At 35.2% G+C, this 23093-nt stretch overlaps 2 protein-coding genes across 2 annotated transcripts in view; one reads left to right on the top strand and one right to left on the bottom strand.

Moving 5' to 3' along the window:
- LOC111417718 (putative nuclease HARBI1) overlaps window positions 1-23093 on the bottom strand; it is a 351867-nt gene that overhangs the window by 103503 nt on the left and 225271 nt on the right. The gene's annotated exons all lie outside the window — the stretch shown is intronic.
- On the top strand, window positions 9075-11961 carry LOC111417717 (piggyBac transposable element-derived protein 4-like). The gene has a single exon (XM_023050080.2). The coding sequence runs from the start codon at window positions 9721-9723 to the stop codon at window positions 11431-11433; it is 1713 nt and encodes a 570-aa protein (XP_022905848.1). The 5' UTR covers window positions 9075-9720; the 3' UTR covers window positions 11434-11961.

Here is a 23093-nt window from a genome sequence, read left to right as displayed (position 1 = left end):
AACTATTAATTTATGCCTTCAACATACACATTTTGGGAAATTCTCAAAGCGTGTTTTATGTTTATCCTGAGTTTGTGGGAAAAAAAGGTAGTGACGATGTCGCTTCGTTAATTCACCACTTTGTGTACAACTTCCTCGACGAGAAAGTTAAGTCCTTATACTTATTCTGCGATTCGTGTCCGGGTCAAAATAAAAATTTTACAATTTTTCGTTTCCTGCATCATCTGGTTAACATAGAAAAACGTCTAGACTTTATTAAAGTTATATTTCCAATTCGGGGACATTCATATTTGGAATGCGACAAGAATTTCGGCTTGGTAAATCAAAAAACCAAAGTAGAACATCCTAAGGAATGGATTGCAGCTTTTGAAAATGCTAGATCCAAACCAAACCCATTTATCGTTTTGGATGTTACACAGGATTATTTTCGAGGGTGGACGAAGGATTTCGATACAATATACAAAAAGAAATGCCCCATTCTGTCCCGTCCTATTAAGGAAATAAAGGTGGAAAAAGAGCATCCACATCTACTATATTACCGCACTTCATATAACGGTGCATGGGAAAATTTTGTTATTACCAGCCCCCAGTCTCGAAAAACAAAGCTAAATAACAACGAATTTGAGCTTCCGGAGTGTTGCTATAGAGGTATGTTTAGTATAATGTTACGCTAAATATTACTCTATATTTACGAAAAATTTCAGATTTAATACAGATTTCCAAAGAGAAATTCCAAGATTTACAGCATCTAGCCCAGTTTTGTGGACCTGAGGCAGCAAACTTTTATTCGTCAATACCCCATAAATGAATGTTTTAAATGAATGTTTTCTTGTTGCATTATTTAATAAAATATTATAAAACTGTTGACGCTCGGACTAAGCTGTTTTATTCCCAGCTTTTGGTGGTGTTACTGAGTAATTTTGAGTATTATCAACGTTATGCAACCGCAATCAAATTTGCCGTTATATTTTACCGTAGTATCAAGAGCTACATTTCCTTTAATGATGCTCAAACATTAAAATTACTTTTACAGGCGAACTTATACAGTCTGAAACTTTTAACACGATTTCCTAGATTATTTTGTATTTTGACTTAGCTCATTTATTCCCTGTACCCTTCATTTGAATCAGTCCAAAAAGCTTTTCTAAAATATTTAAGTTATCGTATTGATCTTGCTTACCCTCCTAGAGGTTCAAGTTACGTTTTGCTACTCTCGAGGTTTAATTTTCTCTCGTTGCAGCAACGTAGAGCTGTCTGCTTTGTTAAGTTTACTTGTAAAATTATAAGGGGTGATGTGGACTGTAGCTGGTTGCTCGAGAGATTGCCATTCGTCGTGCCGCGTATTAACGCGCGCTGTAAACACATCTTTTATACTAGTCACAGCCGTACCACCAATGTGTTACGTAATTCGCCGGTATCTTTAATATATGACCATTTTGTGATCTATTCTGCGACCCGTTGAGGTCGATACTTAGAGCTACTTTAACCATTACTAATACTTAAATATTAGGTTTCTATTAATAGGTTGTTCTTTTTTTTGTATCAAGCGAGAAACCAGCTTTCATTTTAAACGAAAATGTTACTCCTCAATATAACAATTTAATAATTAATAACTCAAGAAAAAGTACATTTTAAATTTTAATTTAAATTTTTGACCAAACGATTTCCCTATTTCTGTTCTTTCCTTATAGCAGGGGATATACCGTGCTGTGGCGGCAGCTCCATTAAAAAATAGAAATATAACTTCATTTGTTATTTTTTATATTTTAACCCTCCGGCGGTCGCGCAGCGGCACTCAGTGTCGCATTTTAGTAGTCGCCAACATTGTATAAAATTCGGTGGTGATTTGTCGACATGCGTCTACATGTGTTTAGTTAAGTTTGTTTTGTAGCATTTACTGTGGTAATCGCATTAGTTGATCGTTTGGTGTTGAGGTAGGTGAACGTCAAAGAGAGAAGATTTAAGTTGCGGCATTTTGTGAAACACAACGACCGACCATGTAAGTAAAAGTTTTTACTGTTTAATATATTATATTCATTGGTTTTATTTATTCTAAATGTTTTTTTGTAATTTTAGGAATAAAAAATGTGGAAGAAAGTATTTAACTTAAAAAGAACTGGTAGAAGCAATGGAAAATTTATGCGATATAGAGGAAGTTGCTATTGACTCAGATAATGAGAGTGAAGATAATTACACGAGCCACTCAAGGCAAAGATCAAGACACCTTGTGGAAAAGCACTCCAGTAAATAACTGTAAACAAAACTGGAGAAAAAATATTATAAAAACGTGTCCCGGGCCCAGAGGGGCAGCAATAAATGTATCAAGAGCATTTTTTTTATTTATGATAAAAGATATGATACACAATCGTCCAAATTACGAAAGAGATAGAGAAACTAAAAAAACTAAAAAAACTTCTGTCACTGAAATGCTTGCTTTGTTTGGAGTTCTTTTTCTGATTGGAGTGAAAAAAGGACATCATACGAATGTTGAAGAGCTTTGGAGTACAGACGGAACTGAAATGATCAGGCTGGGAGCTGCTTTCAGTTACAAAACATTTTTGTTTCTTCTTCGTTCAGTACGTCTTGACGACATTACAACTAAAAAAGCTCGGGACACAACTGACAAGTTAGCTGCCGTTAGAGAGTTATACACTGATTTTGTGAATAACTGTAGGAATAATTACTGTTTAGGAGAGTGTGTGACAATAGATGAAATGCTTCATCCATTCCGAGACAGATGTGGATTCGTGCAGTATAGCCATAAAAACCGGCTAAATATGGTTGATTATTTTTTTTTTATCCGGTGGGCGCTGGTTAACAACAAAATCTTGGTTTTATGTTTCCATAAACTTTATTATTACACTTAAACTATACATATAAATTGCGATTAGTTGTGGCGAGAGTTATATAGGGAACCTTGCTCCGCGTGAATTGAAGGAGTACTGTTTCGGTGGGTGTTAAATCGAAGACTGAATGACTGATACGAGTTGAGCTCGCAGGCTCCTTCTTTATTTTAGGTCATAACTAAAAACCCTTATCTAAACACCGAAATATACACCCCAACGCATTCCCACACTTAACTCAACCCAATAAATAATACGATAAAAAACCCTAATCTCGCGACTGGAGACACTTCAAATCCAGACTAAACAAATGAGGCGATACAAATAAATCTAATATGAACGAACTAATATAATATAAATCTATCAAATCTAATATAAATTAACCAATATAACATAAAATCTAACAACGGTATAAAACTATATGCCCTTTATGACTGCAAAACATTTTATACATGGAACTTTGAAATCTATTGTGGAAAACAACGAGATGGACCGTACAACGTATCGAACAAACCATTCGATATAGTAACAAGACTGGTAGATCCTATAAAAAAATCCAATAGAAACTTAACAACTGTTAATTATTATACTAGTTATCCTCCGGCCGAGTATCTTCGAAGCACGATTTTGTAAGAAAGAAGTTCAGATCTGTAACAGAGTTCCGTTTTCTCTCGTTGTAAAACATGAAGTGCAAACAAACAAATTTACGGTAAATAATAGATAATTTCTTTTTTGTATGTTTTTATTAAAAAATGTTTTAATTTTCTACTTTTACTCCGCAGTTGTGTCCGAAGATGACAAAATTGTCGAAACACGTGTAACACATAAGATTAAATATATTTACTGGTTCATCGTTTAAGGCCATCCAGTTTGGTTTTATTTTCCCTTATACATTTTCCGATGAATCTGGAGAAAGAATTGTATTAGCTTAATCCATGGTAAGGTATTGTACATGCTATATGGATATAGTTGGGTTTTATTCGCATCCTTCTGGGACAGTTCGACTACATGCTTGTTGCACAGACATTGGTTGAAACAACAGAAGTAATCAGTAGATCTAGATGGGACTATTGCCGCAATGGAAAATCTTAAAGAATCTAATACCATGAAACCTGCTGTAGAATCAAACGGCATGTACAGGCGTTTCACAGCAGGGGGGAAAATGCTCACGCAGTTGTTGAAAATTAAAAAACAACTTCAAAATGATGAGGAAAAAAAGCCAGAAAGAAAGAGAAACGCCAAAAAAGTAGAAGGTCAAAGAGCTTCAAAAACACTAAGAACATCAAAGAAAGATTTGTCCACTAGTGAATAAAAGAACCCAAAAACTTTGACATTAACGAATAAAGTTATAGATAAAATGTCAAGGTATTATGGCTTAGCTATTTTAAACAATCCTGATTCTCTTGAAAATATGAAGAAAGCTGTGTGGGCAACGTTTTATCATATGAGTTCTACCGATGAAAACCCCCAGTTACAGCTCAATTGTTTGGTGTGACCTACCTTAAATTGAGCGCTAAAAACAGGGAAAGCACTTTTAAGCACAAAGAGACCTTCGAAGGAGACACAATCAACATTTTAAAACCAATTTATAAGGATCTATCGGCCGATGATCTCTTGAAGAGATGCATGGGGAAAATACGCAGAAGAACAATGAATCTTTCAACAGCTATGGAGCGTATGGAATTTGGCTCCTAAGCATATATTTCCTGGCCACAAAACCGTAGAAATTGCTACACAAATAACAGAATAGAAGACCCAACATGTAAGGTTCCTTTACGCCCATCATTGTAGACTATCCTAGTTTAGTAAATAGGCTCTAATTGCTCAAGACGTACGAATCCGTGGTGTCAATTTTCATAATAAGCTCTGAGTGCTCAAGACGTACGGATCCGCGACACCTATTTTTATGCGCGTGTACGTAAGCATTATTTAAACACCCATTAGCAGTGAAAGGGTTAAACTAGTGCGAATTCTCCAAATGTCGGGTTGGGTATGCAGCAGGGGATGGGTTCAAAATGCTTGGTTGATTGGTTCGTTGTTAAAAAAGAAACGTAAACACCAGATCGGGCTGCAGCACTCCGCATGACTAGTCGAACACTTCGCAGAATTTTACACCAGACCTTTGTTTTCACCCCTATAAGCTTATCGTTATCTAGCAACTGAAAAAATGAACAACTTTCATAAAATTCTTACCCCTCTGAATTTCTAAGGCAAAAAGTACAAGATCTTGTTGATGTGTTGAGCATCCGGTTACGTCAGAATCGTTTAAATATGATCTCTTCAGATGAAAATTTAAAACGAAGGTTATAGACGCTGGTGTTCTGATGACAGAGCGAACAGATATATATATCAGGAACTTTGTTGTTAATTAACAAATGACAACGAGATGGATATTTATTTACTACTACTTCATCAATCTTTTTAGTAGTTTGATGCTTGGCAGGGAGTGGCATTGAAGCTGTTACTGAGTCACCACTTGGAATGTTTGGAATATTCACTAAATCAAATACGGAAAATGTGTTATCTATGGTTGAAAATGTGTTTACATGAACACAGGAATAATGTAAAAAACATTCTAAATAAATAATAAGATACCATTTGTTACTTTAGTTTTTTGGCTTCAAAACAAATCAAGCCTTAGCAAATCTTACAAGTAACCTTAAATTAAAATTTGAAGATGAAGCAATTGAAGTCTATACTCGAGCAATAGCATACCGTCAAATGGGGTGAATTGGGACTCGCGGGTTAATCAGGATAACGCGTACTTGATTTTCTTTTAGCTGTTTGTTTCGAAACAGGTAACGTTGTTAATCATGTCTTGTTTACCAAAATTACAGCGATGCCATGCTTAAAACAGTGTTAAGTCGCTACAAGAAGGGACAAATCACTCTTAGGCAAGGAACCGAAATATATAACATCCCAAAATCCATCCTACAACGGCATTCTAAGTCCGTACAAGGGAAACATGGAGGACCAACTCTCTTATCAAATGCTGAGGAAACTAGGCTAGTTGAGTTAGTAACTTTGGCGGCGGAGTGGGGGCTGCCTTTTGAAAAAATAGGCATTCGTTCCATCGTCAAAGGCTATCTTGATCGGAAAGGCGTAAAAGTGAAAAAGTTTAAAAATAATCTACGCTGTTTTACCGGAGATATAAGAATATCCTCACAGAGGCTTTGTGAAAATATTAAGCGATCGAGAGCCGGTGTTTCCGAAGATAGCATAAATTTGCATTTCGATAATTTGCAAAATCTTTTATTGAATGTTGAATCAGGATCCATTGTAAATTACGACGAAACCTGTTTTGTGGATGACCCTGGAAGGAAAAAGGACATAGTGAGAAGAACCACTCGTCATCCAGAAAGAATTATTGATTCTTCGAAAACGTCTACATCTGTAATGTTTGCAGCAAGTGGGGCAGGCTCCTTACTCCCACCATTTATAGTTTACAAGAGTGAATATTTATATGACACATGGTTGCAAAATGGTCCAACAGGAGCTCGATATGGAAGAAACAAATCTGGTTGGTTTGACCAGCCACTATTTGAGGAGTGGTTCATTTCTATTGCCCTTCCATTTTAGAAAAAACAACCGGCACCAAGGGTTGTTATTGGCGACAATCTCTGTAGCCATTTATCCTTAAAGGTGATACAATTATGTGAGGAAAATGAGGTCAAATTTTGTTTATTGCTACCGAATTCAACCCACATTAGACAGCCGCTTGATGTGGCCGTGTTTGCTCCCTTAAAGAAATGTTGGCGAAAGGTTTTACAAGACTGGAAGAAAAAATATAAAGGTGGCTTGCCTAAACAATAGTGTACGACCAGAGCAAGTGTACGACCGTTGTGCGAACAAGACATACACTTTAACTTTATTCGCGTATCACGTGTTTTTCAAAATTTTTACCGTCTGCGTTCAAGATCAGTAAACAAAAATACATCAGAAAACATTGAAGAACATCCTGTAGCTATTTATTATTTGGAAAATGTCAGAAATCACAAGAACTCTAAATGAAACTGATGCTCAAGAAATTTATTTGTTACAAAAGAACGTTAATAATTTTATTAATGAGGTGCAAGAGACAACAAATCATCTTATAGATATTTTTATTAAAATATAAAAATTCCAAGCGATGCTTCAGGAGAAAGACACTAGGATTAACATGCTTAAACAGCGTGTGCTTGATTTGGAAAAAATGATCGAAGAATTATAAGTCCCTCCTTATTAAAACGAGCCATTGATATTTTAGAGACGATGAGTGCTAATATCAAAAACGGATTTTCCGCTACCGGAATAGTTCCACTAGATAGACATCAGGTTTTAAAACGTTTGCCAAAACAGAGAATTCTTCAAGAGGATGAGAATGATCCAAATCATTGGGCAGGGGCTGTCATCGATCTGTTGAGTGACAGTAGAAACGCTTGTAAACCTACATACACTAACCAAAAAGAAAACGGTGGTTGTTGATCCTGGAAAAAGTGTGCGCAAAGAAGACTTTCCAGTAATAGATAAAGTTGCTGCGGGACCATCTAAAGGCCACTAGCGTTTTAAAACTGCTGCGGGAATATCTAAGTGTCGCAGGCGTTCTGAAGATGACCCAATGAATGCTGAGGAAGATTTTACTGCCGAGATTAATCAGTCAGAAGATTCTAATGATATTAATGGTACAACCAAATTTAATGATGAGACTGATGAGTTATTAGTTGACGATCATTGAAGTGTCTTTCGAAACAAATAAAACCGAAAAATATTTCATTGACCATGTAAGAAAGGTCGAGAATGAAATAGAAGTAACATTTTTACGACCTAATCGAAAAAAAACAAATTGTTTCCTTTACCCTAATATTGAAGATACATGCATTATAAGCAGGAACAAGGATGAAATTGGCAAAACCGACCAAATTAAGAAGAGGAGGATACCAATTTCCATCTTTTCTGAAACTTGCTTCATTCACTATGTAGGTAATAAATAAGTTGTTCCTTGTTGTAAAGACTGTTTTAAACTGAGTGATTAGTAGGTTATTATTCGTTTTGTTACTTAGAGAAGAGTGTTAAGTTATTGTGATCATATGCAGGAGATATATTGATGCTAATTATTTCATTTTAAGGTTTTTTACACAATACAGTTTATTTTTCTTTGATGTGTTTTTTTTGATGGAGTAAATTTTTAAAAATGAAAAATATTAAATTTTCATGGTTTAAACGGAGTGTCCTGATTGACCCCTTTTGTGGGGTCAATTGGGACACCTATAAAAATATTTTTTTCAATTTTATTGGAAAACTTAAAAACAAGTTTTTTTTCCGATTCAGTAGAGTCTACCAAATGTATTAACATACCCAAATTCTCCTTATTTTCTCTACACTATAAGGAATTCAACGACAAAAATCCTGAAAAATCGAAGAGGTACTTACTCGACGGTACTTAGAAAAGTGATTTAATTTTGAAAACAACCTGTTTTTATTATTTAAGTCACTATGTTTGAAGGGCAGTATTCCAGAACTGAATGAAATAATTTTAATTGACTCTCATATTGGCTTTGAACTTCACGATGCCGATTATGATAGTCTTTATCTTTCTTGTACAGGGTGTGTTCTTCTTTCAGTAGTGAAGCTATTTTTGTTGTGGAAAAATAATCTACCTCTTTCTTCAAGAAAGTGGAGGCTCAAATTTAGAAATAGTTCAATTAGTTTTATCTGATCTTTGTAGTAATGCTGACATGAAAAGAATTTTTAGCCTCATGAATTAGCTATGGAATGATGACAGAAACAGTAGGTATCAGTACAATTGTAAAAGCAGAACTATGCATTCATTCAACATTCAGCTTTCTTGTTCAGAACTGTATTCATCATTAAGTGGTAAAGCAGAACTTATTAGAGCAGCAAAATCAAATACAAAATATCACATTAAATTTTAAACAAATTTATTCCGTTGAAGAACATATTTGTTATTTTCAAATTTTAAATTTATTTGTATTTACATTTACATTTTTGTTTTAAACATTCATTAGTATTTCAATCTGTCTTGCATTACCTAGAGTGCTTTTTACCCCAAAGGCCGATTTTTTTGTTGCCAAAAAGGTGGCAACCCTAGCTGTAACTCACTACATCGTCATGTCCTCAGGAAAAGCTCTGAAGTAAAGGCTTTACAATGGTGAGCGTCACAAAAACAATATTACTGAAGTTAAAAAGTTATCACCAAACTTTTAAATAACTACATAATAACATGTAGAATTTGTTTTTAACCCTTCGTCTGTAAACCTGGGTATTTCGTGTCCGAGCTACAACTGTTTAGGCAAATAATTTTCTAAGAAGTGAATAGACATAGTTCGGACCCCCACCTAAAAAAAGGTAATGTGTGATAGGTGATGAACGCACAAGGTTAAAGTTTTCATTTTCTGTTGTACAGTTGTTGTTAACAGGTTAAATCTGTAGCGAACACAAAAGACCCAGGTTTACAGCCGGCGTATACTGATCTCGCAGGAAAGTGAAAATTTTTATTTTTGATATAAGATAGTGAAATGAAACTTTTACATTCGAGAACGAGCGCTATTGCGAGCGATAGCGAATTTTAAATGTCACAAATATACTATTATAAATTTGCATTTAAATATGAAATGATAAAACAATAAAATGTTAATTATTTTGCGTTTGTAATTTATTCAGTATCAAATTCTTTGATTATTGTAGCTGGACGTAAAAGTCTTTTACATATAGGACGTAGCGTGCTGTGGACAAAAAACAATTGTTTTGACAGTTGCTAAGTACTGTGTAAACGTCAACTTTTAAAGCAGTATCGAAAAATTTATTTTTTGCATTGACGTTCTTTTTTGACTACAAAAAAAAACAATCAAACAAATTTTTCTCAGTGCTATAACTCAAAATGGCACAACGATCGGCTGACGACGTAGCGCGCGTACTTCGCCAACGTCCAATAATTTCTTATTTTGGAGGCGAAGACAGTGAAGAAGAAATCGATAATGTTGAAGAGGCTGACAGTGATGATAGTGAAAGTCATGTTTCAGATAAACAATCGGAAGAAGACGAAAGTGTAGTTGAGGATGAGCCAGAGACTGTAGAAGGAAGCAGACGTCGAAAATTTGTTTACGGGAAGGATAAGCATCAATGGTGTCTCACTACGCCAGAATCTCGAGGCCGTAGGTCAAATATTACTATCATTTTGCCTAAAGTCATTGGTGCGGCTGCAAGATCACGTACAATTCTAGAAATTTGGAGCACATTATTCACTCAGGACATTTTAAACATTGTTTTGAAATATACTAACGCCGAAATCGAGCGATTTATACAGGACAACAATGATTGTGCATCGTTCCAACCAATTACTTTAAACGAGTTGAAGGCATTTATAGGTCTCCTATATTTTGGCGGCATGCAAAACAATAATCGTGTAAATTTAACGGAGATCTGGTCGCGCGAGTTTGGATCAAAACTGCATAAAGCGACAATGTCACAAAGACGATTCGAATTTATTAGTTGTCGGCTTCGATTTGATGACAAGGCTACACGATCTGCAAGACGCCTTGAAGACGCACTAGCACCAATTCGTCAAATTTGGGATATTTTTATACAGAACTGCCAAAATAACTATACTCCGAGCCAGTTTTTAACTATTGACGAACAGTTATTAGGGTTTCGTGGACGTTTTTCGGGACGTGTTTATATAAAATCAAAACCGGCGCGGTATGGAATCAAAATAGTTTCCATGAATGACGCAAAAACTTTTTATATGTACAATGCCATACCGTACACTGGAAAAGTACAGACAGAACAAGGTGAGAGTGTTCCTTCCTATTACGTGCGTAAATTGAGTGAACCAATTCATAACACCCATAGAAATATTACGTGCGATAATTGGTTCACTTCAGTTGAGATTTGTAACAAAATGAAAAAAAATTTTAATATATCAATGGTAGGCACACTTAGAAAAAATAAGCGTCAAATTCCGGAATCATTCAAAAGAAATGTTTCGATCGGCGCTGCAAGGTATGGTTACGACGGGCAGAACATTTTACTCTCGTATTGCCCAAAGAAAAATAAAGTTGTTTTGTTGTTGTCGTCAATGCATAAAACCGGAAAAGCGTGTGAAAATAATGGAAAGCCGGAAATTATAGAATTTTATAATAAAAACAAATGTGGTACAGATGTCTTTGACCAGCTTTGTGGAAATTATTCCTGCACCCGTACAACCAGCCGCTGGCCAATGCGCTTTTTTTTGGGCATGTTGGATCAGGCCAGTGTTAATGGGTGCATTCTATATAATTTTTTACCTGAAAATGAAAATAAAAATAAAAGAGAGTTTTTAAAAGAACTGTCTCTTGCACTTATAAAACCACATTTACAAGATCGCTTAACGACGAACGGAATGCACAAATCCATAGTCAATGGCATCATAGAGATTTTAGGTTTGAATGAGTTTGACAATCCAATCTTAAAAACAGATAAACTAACGAAGAGAAAGAGATGTCATTTTTGTAAAAGCGATAAAGATAAAAAAACGGGGTATTGCTGCATAAAGTGTCAAAAACCTGTCTGTGAGGAACATCGTTGCGTTTGTTGTGCTCATTGTGTACAATAGTTTTTTTTACTTAAGAAGTAATAATTTTGTTTAATGTTTGGTTAATATGCTTTAATAGTTTTTTGATAAAAAATACTGATATACTTAATAAATAAATACATTAAAATTAGAACAAATAAAATAATACTAATTCCTAACGTTTATTTTATTGTCTATTTTATCTGTACAAACTTAAGCACTTAATATTAAATAAATAAAAGAAAATATTTTTTTGTAAAAATTAGCATTATTTTCATTATCAATTTTCTTTTCAAAAATTTCGATATCTTACTTTTTCAAAAGTTATGATTTTTTTAGTAAATTACTCTTATTAACTGAATTTCTTCATTTGTATAAAAAAATATGTATGCAAAAATAAATTTTTCGATAATTTTATGATTGATTTATCAAGTTGAAGGTTTCGAACATTATCATGAATTGTTTATAAAATTTTTTAAGTGCATTAACAGGATGAAAAAACGGCCGGACCCGAAAGACCCACCTTTACAGACGGAAGGTGCTAGAAAACCGTTTACAGACGAAGGGTTAAATTTGTACCATTTAAACTATTTTACCCTATGCAACGAACAATTTCGACAAAACAAACTGCCAACAAAACAATCGCAAAAATAACAATTTGCATGTACACATGCGATCTATAAAGAACCACTTTGTTTCATAGCAAGAAAGATGTAAAAAAGCTCTTTTGCTGTTATTCTTGAGAGAGCGCTTGTGTACCTATCTGTAGCACAGCCATAAACGGCTTATTTATTAAGATATCTTACAATTAGAAGAAGTCTCTATCTCTAGCTTGAAGACGAAAGTATCTATCGAAAAGTGGTAAATGTAAACTGATATTTATTTTCAAAGACCTTTTCATTGATATATCATACTCCCTACTTATTACCCCTACTTTTTTGGAATAATTTAAAAACTACCCTGTCGATTTTAACGTCATTAATCACGTATTTTTTCTTATTTGAAAAATAATATGTGAATAATATGATAAAACATAAAACATAATAATATGATAAAATTTAAATAACTGTAGATGTACAATTTGTTTTTAAATTTGTACCGTTTAAACTATTTTACTTTTTGCAACAAACAATTTCGACAAAATAAACTGCCAACAAAACAACGTACACATGCGATCTATAAAGAACTACTTTGTTTCATAGCAAGAGAGATGTAAAAAACCTCTTTTGAGCGCTTGTGTAACTATTCGAAGCACAACCATAAACGGCTCATTTAAAAAATGCAAAACTATTAAGATATTTCAGCAGCATTTTGTAAAACTATTAGCCAAATTTATGTCCATTGCTGACGTGATAATATGTACAAGCCAACATAAAAGGAACTTTTAGGGCTTGATTAATCCAGTAGACGAAGTTATACAGTACGAGATTCATTAAATATTATACAAAACATGTGCAGTCAACATATTTTAGCTATGCAATTATCCATCATTGCAACTATCGGTTTCTTCAATCTTGATTAGCCTTGGCAATTTTCAAAACTGCTCACAAAGTATTCACCTTTGAATACATAGCTTATTCAAACTCCATGGCTTGTGGTTCCCGATGGTTCCCGCGGCAATTTGAGAAGTCTGTAAAATAACAGAAACACATGAAATTCATAATTAACTAATTACTTTTATAACAAAAGTTTAATATGCATATAATACATCGAGTCAAGCCATCAAATGTAGAGTTACTTTCTTAAATGCTAAATTTATTATAGTAGTAATGTATAGGCTAGAAAAATCAAGCAATTTAAGACCATTAAATTGATTACCGATTTAATTATTCATGTATAAAAAGTGTGGTCACTTTTTTGAAAATTTTTGCTTTTATAGGGTACCTATAAAAATATTTAACAAAATAAATATTGAAAATAGATCTAGCAAAAGGATAATTTTTAACTCGAATTTGTATAATTATTTAATTAAAAGATATTTTTGGTATTTATGGCACTATATGATAGTTTTATTCAGCATATCAAATAGTTTACACGAAGCTCGTGGCTCGTGGGCGCTCGGCTTAGCCCGTTTAATCAGCGGCATGTCGCATCTCACAACAACGCTTGACCTTGAGTGTGCATTTCCCGTGAACACGACTGTACATATTACTATATGTTGATGACTTAATTATTGCAACCAACTCAAAAGAAGACATGAAATCAATTAAAAGAAAACTGAATGAAAGTTTTGATATGATAAATCTTGGAAAATTTGCATCATTTTATTGGAATTACCATAATCAGATCAGAATATGGAATTCACCTGGATCAAAAACAATGTCTTGCACGAGTGCTACACCGTTTTAATATGAAAAACTGCAATGCAGCAGCATCACTTTGTGTAAGAAACCTGGAAATTGACTCAAAAGAAAATACCCAAATAGTTAGTGTTCCTTATCAAGAGTTCATTGATTGTCTAATTTATGCAGCATTAGGAACAAGACCTGACCTATGCGCCGCGGTAAACTACTTTAGTCGCTTTCAAGACACACCGATATATGAAATGTTGTGGGTAAATTTAAAACGCGTATTTCGATATATTAAAGGGACATTAAATTATAAACTTTTCTTTGGTAAATCGCGAATGGAAATTGAGTTAAAATTAGAGTGTTTTGTTGACGCAAGTTGGGCTACAGACAAAACTGATCGAAAGTCAATATCGTACTTATTAACCATTTCAGGAGAAGTGGTTTCAGATTGTAACCATAGTTTCAAAAATTCTTTCCTCATCAGTAAAGTGGTTTTAGTGGAAACCCATATAATAACAACAGTCTATACAGCACCCTCAGTTAATCAAACGCATAAGTACTCGCACAGATAGACTCTGTTTACAGATTTTCCATTTCATTACAATTTGAACAATACATTGTTTTCCATATACTTTCAAGTAAGTGCTATAACTTTTCTTTGTTTTTATGTTTTATGAAGTCAGTAAATGTAAACCACAGTTGTAATTTTAAGCACACTAGGCTACATATTGCATTTTGTTGTGGTTTCGCTGTTGAACCACTTTGAAATATGAGTATTTTGAGGATATGATATTTCAGTATGTCTAAATGGATAAATTTGGAGAAACTGACGTCAGATCAAGCCTACCTGTTATTTGAGGAGATTCCTTCTGATGATGGTTCTGGAACAGAGTTTGAGGAAGATGATGAAAACCTCGAATTATGTAATAATGTGTTAGGGCTGAGGCATGTTTTTGTTGGTTTCAGATTGTAAGTTTGTGGCGATGCCACGCAACAGGAAACGCAAAAGCACTATTGGTCTAACAGATGAAAACGATATGAAAGCAACTGTTAGATCTGTATTAACCCTTAACTGGTCCGGTGTAGTCCAGCAGACTACGCGATTGAAATACTTGTTTCTCAGCGGTTATTAAAAGCGTGTACAAACCTGTCCTTCCGCCTAATCTCCCACCTCTCTGAGCATCATTAGTATACAATTTGTACCGTGATTGTAACATCGGCTTAAAAGTTATAACGGGTAAGATATCTATAATAGTCTCTCAGACTACGTCGGTCCATTTGTGTAACTTTTTTGTTAGTGGTAGATTTACCGAAATATGGCCGGGTCTTCAAAACGAGTGGTTTGTGACGATCCTGATTTTGATAAAGCTCTTTTAAAATGGTACGAAAATACTACAGACAGCGGCGACAGCGACATAGATAACGTATCGGAAGACAACCTAATTGAATTAGAGCACGATAGCGATTCAGAACTGTCTGCTAGCGAGGACTTCGTAGATGAAAGTGTAAATATTGTAGATAATGTGAACAAGAAGTATTTATATGGCAAAAATCGGTATAGATGGTGTACGTCGGAAGTTTTGCCTTCATCTCGGACCCGAAAGCATAATATTATAATAAAAATTCCGATTCTAAAATCAAAAGCACGTAACCTCTTTTCGAATTTGCTTTTCGATAACAAAATGTTTCAACATATTCTACAGCACACCAACCAAAAACTAAGTTCAATTCGTGAGAGATATTCTATACAATCCAGACATCATGTAACAGACACAGATATCACTGAGCTGAAGGCATTTTTAGGGCTTCTAGTATATACGGCGATATTCAATTCGAGTCATGAAAATATAGACCGTATATTCGCAACGGACGGAAGTGGAAGAGAAATATTTAGAGCAGTCATGAGTAAGAAGAGATTTGCTGTTCTTTTGACGGCTATACGATTCGACAATTCTCAGGACAGGGAAGAGCGGAAGAAGAACGATCCGGCTGCAGCATTTTCATTTGTTTTCAACACATTTGTAGAAAATTGTCAAAATGTTTATGGACTTCACAGTCTGTTACAATAGATGAAATGCTTCCGAGGAAGGTGCCGCTTCAAAGTGTACATACCTAATAAACCGGCAAAGTACGGCCTCAAAATACAGTGCCTTACCGACGCACGAAACAGTTATCTATATAACGCATACATCTATACGGGAAAAGATTCTGATAGTTTTGGCCTCAATGGTGAAGAGAAGAGGTTACTAAAGCCTACTCAAGCTGTGTTACGTTTAGCGAAACCAATCTTTAACAGCAATCGTAATATTACAGCTGACAATTGGTATTCTTCCATACAAGTAGTTGATCTGTTATGGAAAAATAATTTGATGTACGTCGGTACACTAAAAAAAAATAAGGCCGAAATACCACAATCTTTTCAACCCAATAAGAAAAGAGCAGCTAACTCAACACTGTATGGATTCAGGAAAGAATGCACGTTGATTTCATATGTTGGTAAAATTGGAAAAGCCACGATACTAATATCGTCCATGCATAACAGACGATTTGATGATCCATTAGTACAAAAGCCCGAAATAGTTTCCTACTACAATGAAAATAAAGGCGGAGTAGATTCTCTGGACGAAAAATGTTCGAAAAGCACCTCAAGTCGTCGCACTCGAAGATGGCCTTTAGCAATATTTTTTCGCCTACTAGACATTTCTGTGATCAATTCATATATCTTACACCAATGTTATAGAGATAATCCAACCATTAAAGAAAAAAGTATTTTTGGAATGCAGCTAGCCAAGCAATTGGTAGAGGATCACATGAGACGGCGGTTGACGATGTCGGTTATCCCACGCGAACTACGCAGTACTATTGGTAGAATACTTGGAGTCCCAGGTGCAGAAGAACCCAAGACATATGATCTGATTCTAGAAAAACATAAAATTTGCTACTTGTGTCGTTCAAAGAAACATAGAATGACAAAATACTTGTGTCTTGCTTGCAAAAAGCCGGTTTGTCTACAATGTACAAAACCAGTCTGCAATGACTGCGCTGAAAAATAAAAAACTTTGGCCCTTGCTGGAATATGATATTTTTGTCAAATTTATTTATCCTTTATTTTTTAGTTTGTCTAATACCTAACATAACTAATAACATAAACGAAAGTTTGTTAAGGTTTTATAATAATTAAGTACTTACTATAAAACTAGATTTAATTAACTTTTCGGAAAAAATTATAATTTAGGTAAACTCTTTTTATATATTGCTTTAGTTCAGTTTATTTCTATGCATACAAGTTTCCTAATATCTATAGTATCCAGTAATGAACAAAATATTGAGTTTATTTGCACATTTGCAGTCTTATTGACCTATTAAGTTAAGTAGTCCTGGAGACTACGCCTGACTGTTAGTGCGACAAATGAGTCACCGGACCAGTTAAGGGTTAAATGAAGGTTTATCGGCAAAATCGGCTGCAGTTCGTTACAATATATCACGAACCGCGTTGCGTAGGTATATCAAAAAATGCCGTGATATAAATATAAATTGGGATGAACCAGACTTTCCAAGAATGAAACCAAATTATGAATGCAGAAAAGTTTTTACTAATGAAGAAGAGTTGGAGTTATGCCATTACCTAATAAAATGTGGAAAACTACATCATGATTTACCAGCGAAAGCTGCTAGAAAACTGGCATACGACCTTGCATTGGCTAACAACAAAATTATTCCGGAAAGCTGGCACCGTGATCAATCTGTATCAAGATCTGTGGCTTTTAATAAGCCCGTTGTCCATAAGTTCTATGATGATTTAACAGATTTATATGAAAAATATCCAATATTGAACGCAAGTAGAATTTATAATACTGATGAAACAGCTTTAACCACAGTCCAGGAATCAACCAAAATAATTGCACAAAAAGGACAGAGGCAAGTTGGCCAAATTACCTCCGCTGAACGAGGTGTTCTGGTGACCATGTGTAGTACAATTAACGCTCTTGGAAATTGTACACCGCCTCTTTTAATATTTCCCAGAGTTAATTTTAAAGATAATATGATTAAGAATGCTCCTGTAGGAATAGGGGCAGCTTCACCGATGGGTTGGATAACGTCTAAAATATTTGAAAACTGGATGCATCATTTCATTAAGTACGCCAGACCTTCGTTACCAGATCCTGTATTACTATTAATGGATAACCATGAAACACATTTATCCTTTGAGGTCATTAAGCTAGCAAAGAATTCTGGCGTTATTCTTTTTAAACAATTATTCTTTTTACACTACCACGTCATACAAGCCATAAGTTGCAGCCACTTGACAAATGTGTATATGATACTCTGAAACGTTATTATAATGAGGCCTGTAGATCCTGCCTTGCAATAAATCCTGGAAAAAGGATAACAATTTACGAGATTGCTGAACTGTTAGGCCCTAACAGTTAGGGATTGCCTATCCACTTGCTTTTACACAAAAGAATTGCGTATCTACCTTTGAAAGCACAGGTATTTTCCCAATAAATAAATGTGTATACGGAGGCGATGAGTATTTAGCAGCAGATGTAACAGATAGATTAGGAAGTGAGCAGTCCACATCAATTAGTAAAGAAACAGAAAATCCACGTCTAACAACTCCTTTAGGTCAAGTCATACCATCAACCAGTACATCCAGTAAGTGTTCTTCTGTGATACCGGGGAAAGCTTCGCCATCAAAGAATAATGTGCCAGCCTCCAATTTTGTGTCACCAGAGGTGTTGCGCCCATATCCGAAAGCCAGTACACAAGAGAGTATAACTAAAAGGGATGGGAGGAAGAAAAAGAGAGTAGAAGTTTTGACAAGCACGCCAGTTATGACTGAGCTAGAAGAAGACATCTTGCAAAAATCGAGACAGGAAAAATATGGAAAAGAGTGATAAAAACAATAGAAAAAACCCATTATGGAACTTATAGAATCCACAAGTGAGACTGAAAATGAGATGTCGGACTTATCAGAGAATTCTATAGAGAATTTTGACAGTGTAAATATTGTGGTTAATTCATTTGTTATAATCAAGTTTACAACAAAAAAAAACCATAAAATATTTTGTTGGGAAAGTGGAAAATATTAATACGGTATTAAATGAATATTTCATTAACTTTTTAAGGAAAGTTGGAAATAAGTTTGTATTTGCTAATGTTAAAGATGATGCAGTAGTACCAATCGGTGATATTGTTACCGATCTTCCACCACCTTTAAATTCTGGAGGTACCTCTAGATTGCAAATCTAGAATAAATAATTAGCTAGTGGCTATAACGTGGTGTAATTCCGTCTTGTTTAATTCTTCTCCTTATTATTCTAGTTGGATGACCACTGTGTCCCATGTATGTAGCGCGGGGTACAGTGGCCAGTTTTCATGTTCCCACCAAACCCTTATTTTTTATTTCATGTATCATTTGTTTTTTTTTAATAAATTTTTTAGAAATACCAAAAACTCTATTTATTATAATCCTGTAAACTACATATCAATGAAAGCACTCATAGAAGAGAAAAAAAAATAAAATCCAAAAAGGTGGCCACTGTGACCCGCTCTCCCCTACATATATGTAAGTAACAAGTAAAAATTTATAAGAAAGCATATTATGTAGGGGGCTGAGGATTTTGACCGATCATGCGCCCCTAAAATACCACCTCTTCCACATTGGACAAGCTGAGGATCAAACTTGTCGACTATGCAACGACGAGTCAGAAACTGCTGAACATAATTGCGTCACCAGAGGCCGTCTAAGACACAACATTTTCGGTAAAACTCCCTTGTTACCTACCGACATAAAGGTTCAAGACCTCAGGACAATACTAAGGTTCATTAAGGACCTACATTTGCCCTAAACCTTTGGAGGGCTAAAGTTACAATAGATCTTATAGGTCGCGGTAACGAGAGGGGCCGCTCTCCTCAGCCCGGTAGCAATAATAATAATAGGGGGCTGAGGCTTCCATCATGACTCACGCTTCGGCCGACCGAATACAATGGCTGCTTAATATTTTATAAAGAGACCGAATACCGACGCAAGACCGAAGCTTCGGAACATCCCTAATATTTTTCACCCAAAAATATTTTTGAAATAAGGCAAACTTTTTTTTTGGAAGATCTTCGAAGGGATTTAAACTCAGCTAATGACATCTGTACGAAAAATAACCAGCAACTATGTTCAAATGCAGTAGATGAAGCTCATTGTATATTCTGGGACTGTTACAGAGAAATAGCGTCTTCTAATAAATATACTATGAAAAACGACAGAACATGAAAAAATGACATTGCTCTTGCGCTGGATGCTTATTTACGCGGAGAAGTTTTGGGCAAAGAAGAGAACCCATTTGTTTAGTATAGCTTAAAATATCCGAAAATGAGCCAACTTGTTAAAATATATCTATCAGCACCTTCAAGTACAGTGTGCAGTGAACGACTATTCTCTTAAGCAAGTACCATCTATGAGGAAAGAAGAAATCGCTTACTGCCTGATAAAGTTGAACAATTAGTATTTTTACATAACAATCTACCTCTAATTAATTATGAATATTAAAGAGCAGAATTCACTTTACCTCTTAGCAGAATACACTTTTTCAATAGCTTACTTTAGAGTTGCATTAGAAAATGTTGCATGTTGTCTTATACATTCTATACATTATGTATTAATTTACTAGAAAATCAATAATTAGAACAAGAATCATCATGCAGTTGATTTTTATTTAAGACGCCTGCCCTATATCCACATAATCTGATAGCTAAGTTTAAACATGGTAGAAATTTGGTGATGATATGGGGATGATGTTTTTCAGTAGCAGGAGTCCAAAATCTGCATATTATAGATGGAATAATGACTGTGAAGAGTTTACAAGCTCTGTTGAATATTTGTTAAGTATTATTACAATACGTTACCCTATAGATGTCGCTACTTGTTCGTCCGAAAGCTACGGATTTAAATATTTCTTCATGTTGGTAGCACGAAGGGAACGCTTTACCCTTGTTCTTTGTTCTGTTAAAAATAGTTCGTAATAGTTTGTAGTTCAGTAGTATTTTTTCAATATATTTTCTATCAACGGCTCGTTGTTTTAATAAAAACATTACCGCAACTCAACAGGTTATGGGCCCAGAGTGTGCGAAACCGAAATAAATAAGGTAACACAAAATAACGTAGAAATTTAAAAACACGAGTGTTTAAGTAAAAAAAAAAACAATGGCGTACAAAACGGATCTCTTGTCGTGTGTCGATGAACTTCTTGGAGCTGAGAACTGGGAAGTTTGGGAGGAATCCATGTGCATGTTGTTTCGTGCGACTCGTTTATTTGACGTCGTGGATGGTGCACGTAAAGTACCAGAAAGGGTAGAAAAATTAACCACTGAACAATTGGAAGCTATCGATGAATACGAATCCGATTGTGCAAGAGCCCAGCTTTATATAACAAGAGCACTAAGTCAACCCATAAAGCGTCATGTTTTGGGCTGTAAAACCCCTAAAGAAATGTGGGATCGGTTGAGAAGAACATTTGGCATGGGAACGGGCCAACATTTAGATAAATTGCTTGAACAATTGGTGACAACCCATATTGGTGAATTGCATAATTTATTTATATATTTTGCCTGTTGAATATTTATTTATTTATTTATTTATTTATTCTGCTTATGGGATACAAACAGGAAAAATCCCAGTGAAGTATCCACTAGAAAAACAATTGTACAACAATATTTCTTCAAAGACAATCAGTACAAAAGATAAACAAAGAAACAAACATAATAAACAAACATAATATATACCTGTAAAAACGGTTTGGGAAACTGAATCAGACAGAACAATAACAGAGGATCGACGAAAAGTGGAAATGGGGATATAAAGAAAAAAAAAGCAGCAATTTCCTTTTTAAATGTTATAAATGTCACAAAAGGGGACATAAAGCTGCACAGTGCCCAGAGAAATCGAATGATGACAATGAAAACAATTCGAAAAACACGGATCGTGGAAGGTTGATGGCTTTGCCCAGCTATATTAATTCCATCGGTGTGGATGCATGGATTGCTGATTCTTGATGTTCCCAGCACATGACGTCAAACAAGAAAAACTTTAAGACGTATGTACCACTGAGGGTTCCAATTTCTATAACTGGAATTGGTTCTCAAGATCTACTAGCTCTAGGAATAGGAAAAGTGAGCATACAAGAGAGAGTTAAGAATGAATGCGTGGAAATTTATTTTCTACCGCGCAAGTCAGAAAGAGTGGATGCGCAACCCATTTCCATACGAATGGTTCGTGTGTTGTTAAACGTGATGGACAGATTTTGGTAACCGGAAAGGCAATATCTAACGGTTTGACGATTTTGGACATTTCGGTAGTAAAGCCGGTGAATCCCGTGGTCGTAAATGTTGCGTCAGTAAATGAATCGTTGCAAGTGTTGCACGAAAGACTAGCACATCAAAATAAAAGACATGTTGCAAAGTTTTTACAAAGAAATGGTATCAGTGTTGAAATTAAAGATGAATTTTGTGTCGGTTGCGTGCAAGGAAAAATGCATCGGAAGCATTTTGGATCGAGAACGGTGCGTGCGAAGGAAGCTGGTGAACAGATTAACGCGGATCTGATTGGACCTATGTCGGGTGAGTCCATCGGTGGTTCAAGGTATGCCTTAATTTTAAAAGACGATTTTACAAAATTCAGACGATTGTTTTGCCTTAAAACCAAAGATGAGGCAGCAAAGTGCATCGAAACTTTCTTCAACGAAGCGGATATTGCAGGTGTTCGTATTAAAACATTATTGTGTGACGCGGGAACGAAATTTCTAAATAAAACATTGAAAGAGACTTTATCAAAACGCGGTATTAAGTTGCGGGTTGCAATGACAGAAACGCCTCAACAAAACGGCGCGGCGGAGAGAGAAAATCGTACTGTAATCGAAGCAGCTCGTGCCATGCTTACACAAAAGGGATTACCTATAAAACTTTGGGCTGAAGCGTGTAATACGGCGGTTTTTGTATTCAATCGAACGGCACCTACACCAGTAAATGAAAAATCACCAATTGAACTGTGGTATGGGAGGGTCAGTCATTTTGACATCAACAAACTAAGAGTGTTCGGAACGAAAGTTTGGTATTTGCTACCGGAACGTAATCGAAAACAAAAGTTTGGAAGCAAAAGCGAATGCGGACTTTTGGTTGGTTACGAGGAATCAGATAGTTACAGAGTGTACGTTGAAGGACGCAGAGATCTGGTGCGATCCTGTAACGTTACATTTGAGAATGAATTGACCTTCCAACTGGACAGCCTGGGGAGTAATTTCAAGAATGACGCTGAAACTCAGGGATCTGAAGGCAACAACAAGGAAGAAACGGAAGAAATTCTTGAAGAAAATTACCCAGATAAGTCAGAAAATTGTAATAAAGACATAGAAGAAACAAATC

The sequence above is a fragment of the Onthophagus taurus genome, chromosome 11, assembly GCF_036711975.1.
Source record: "Onthophagus taurus isolate NC chromosome 11, IU_Otau_3.0, whole genome shotgun sequence".
NCBI lineage: Eukaryota > Metazoa > Arthropoda > Insecta > Coleoptera > Scarabaeidae > Onthophagus > Onthophagus taurus.
The sequence above is the reverse complement of the archived record's forward strand: the minus strand, read 5'-3'. Positions and strand labels throughout refer to the sequence as shown.

Coding starts and splice junctions, on each gene's coding strand:
- LOC111417717 (XM_023050080.2), top strand. CDS start 9,721: ATGGCACAACGATCGGCTGACGACGTAGCGCGCGTACTTCGCCAACGT.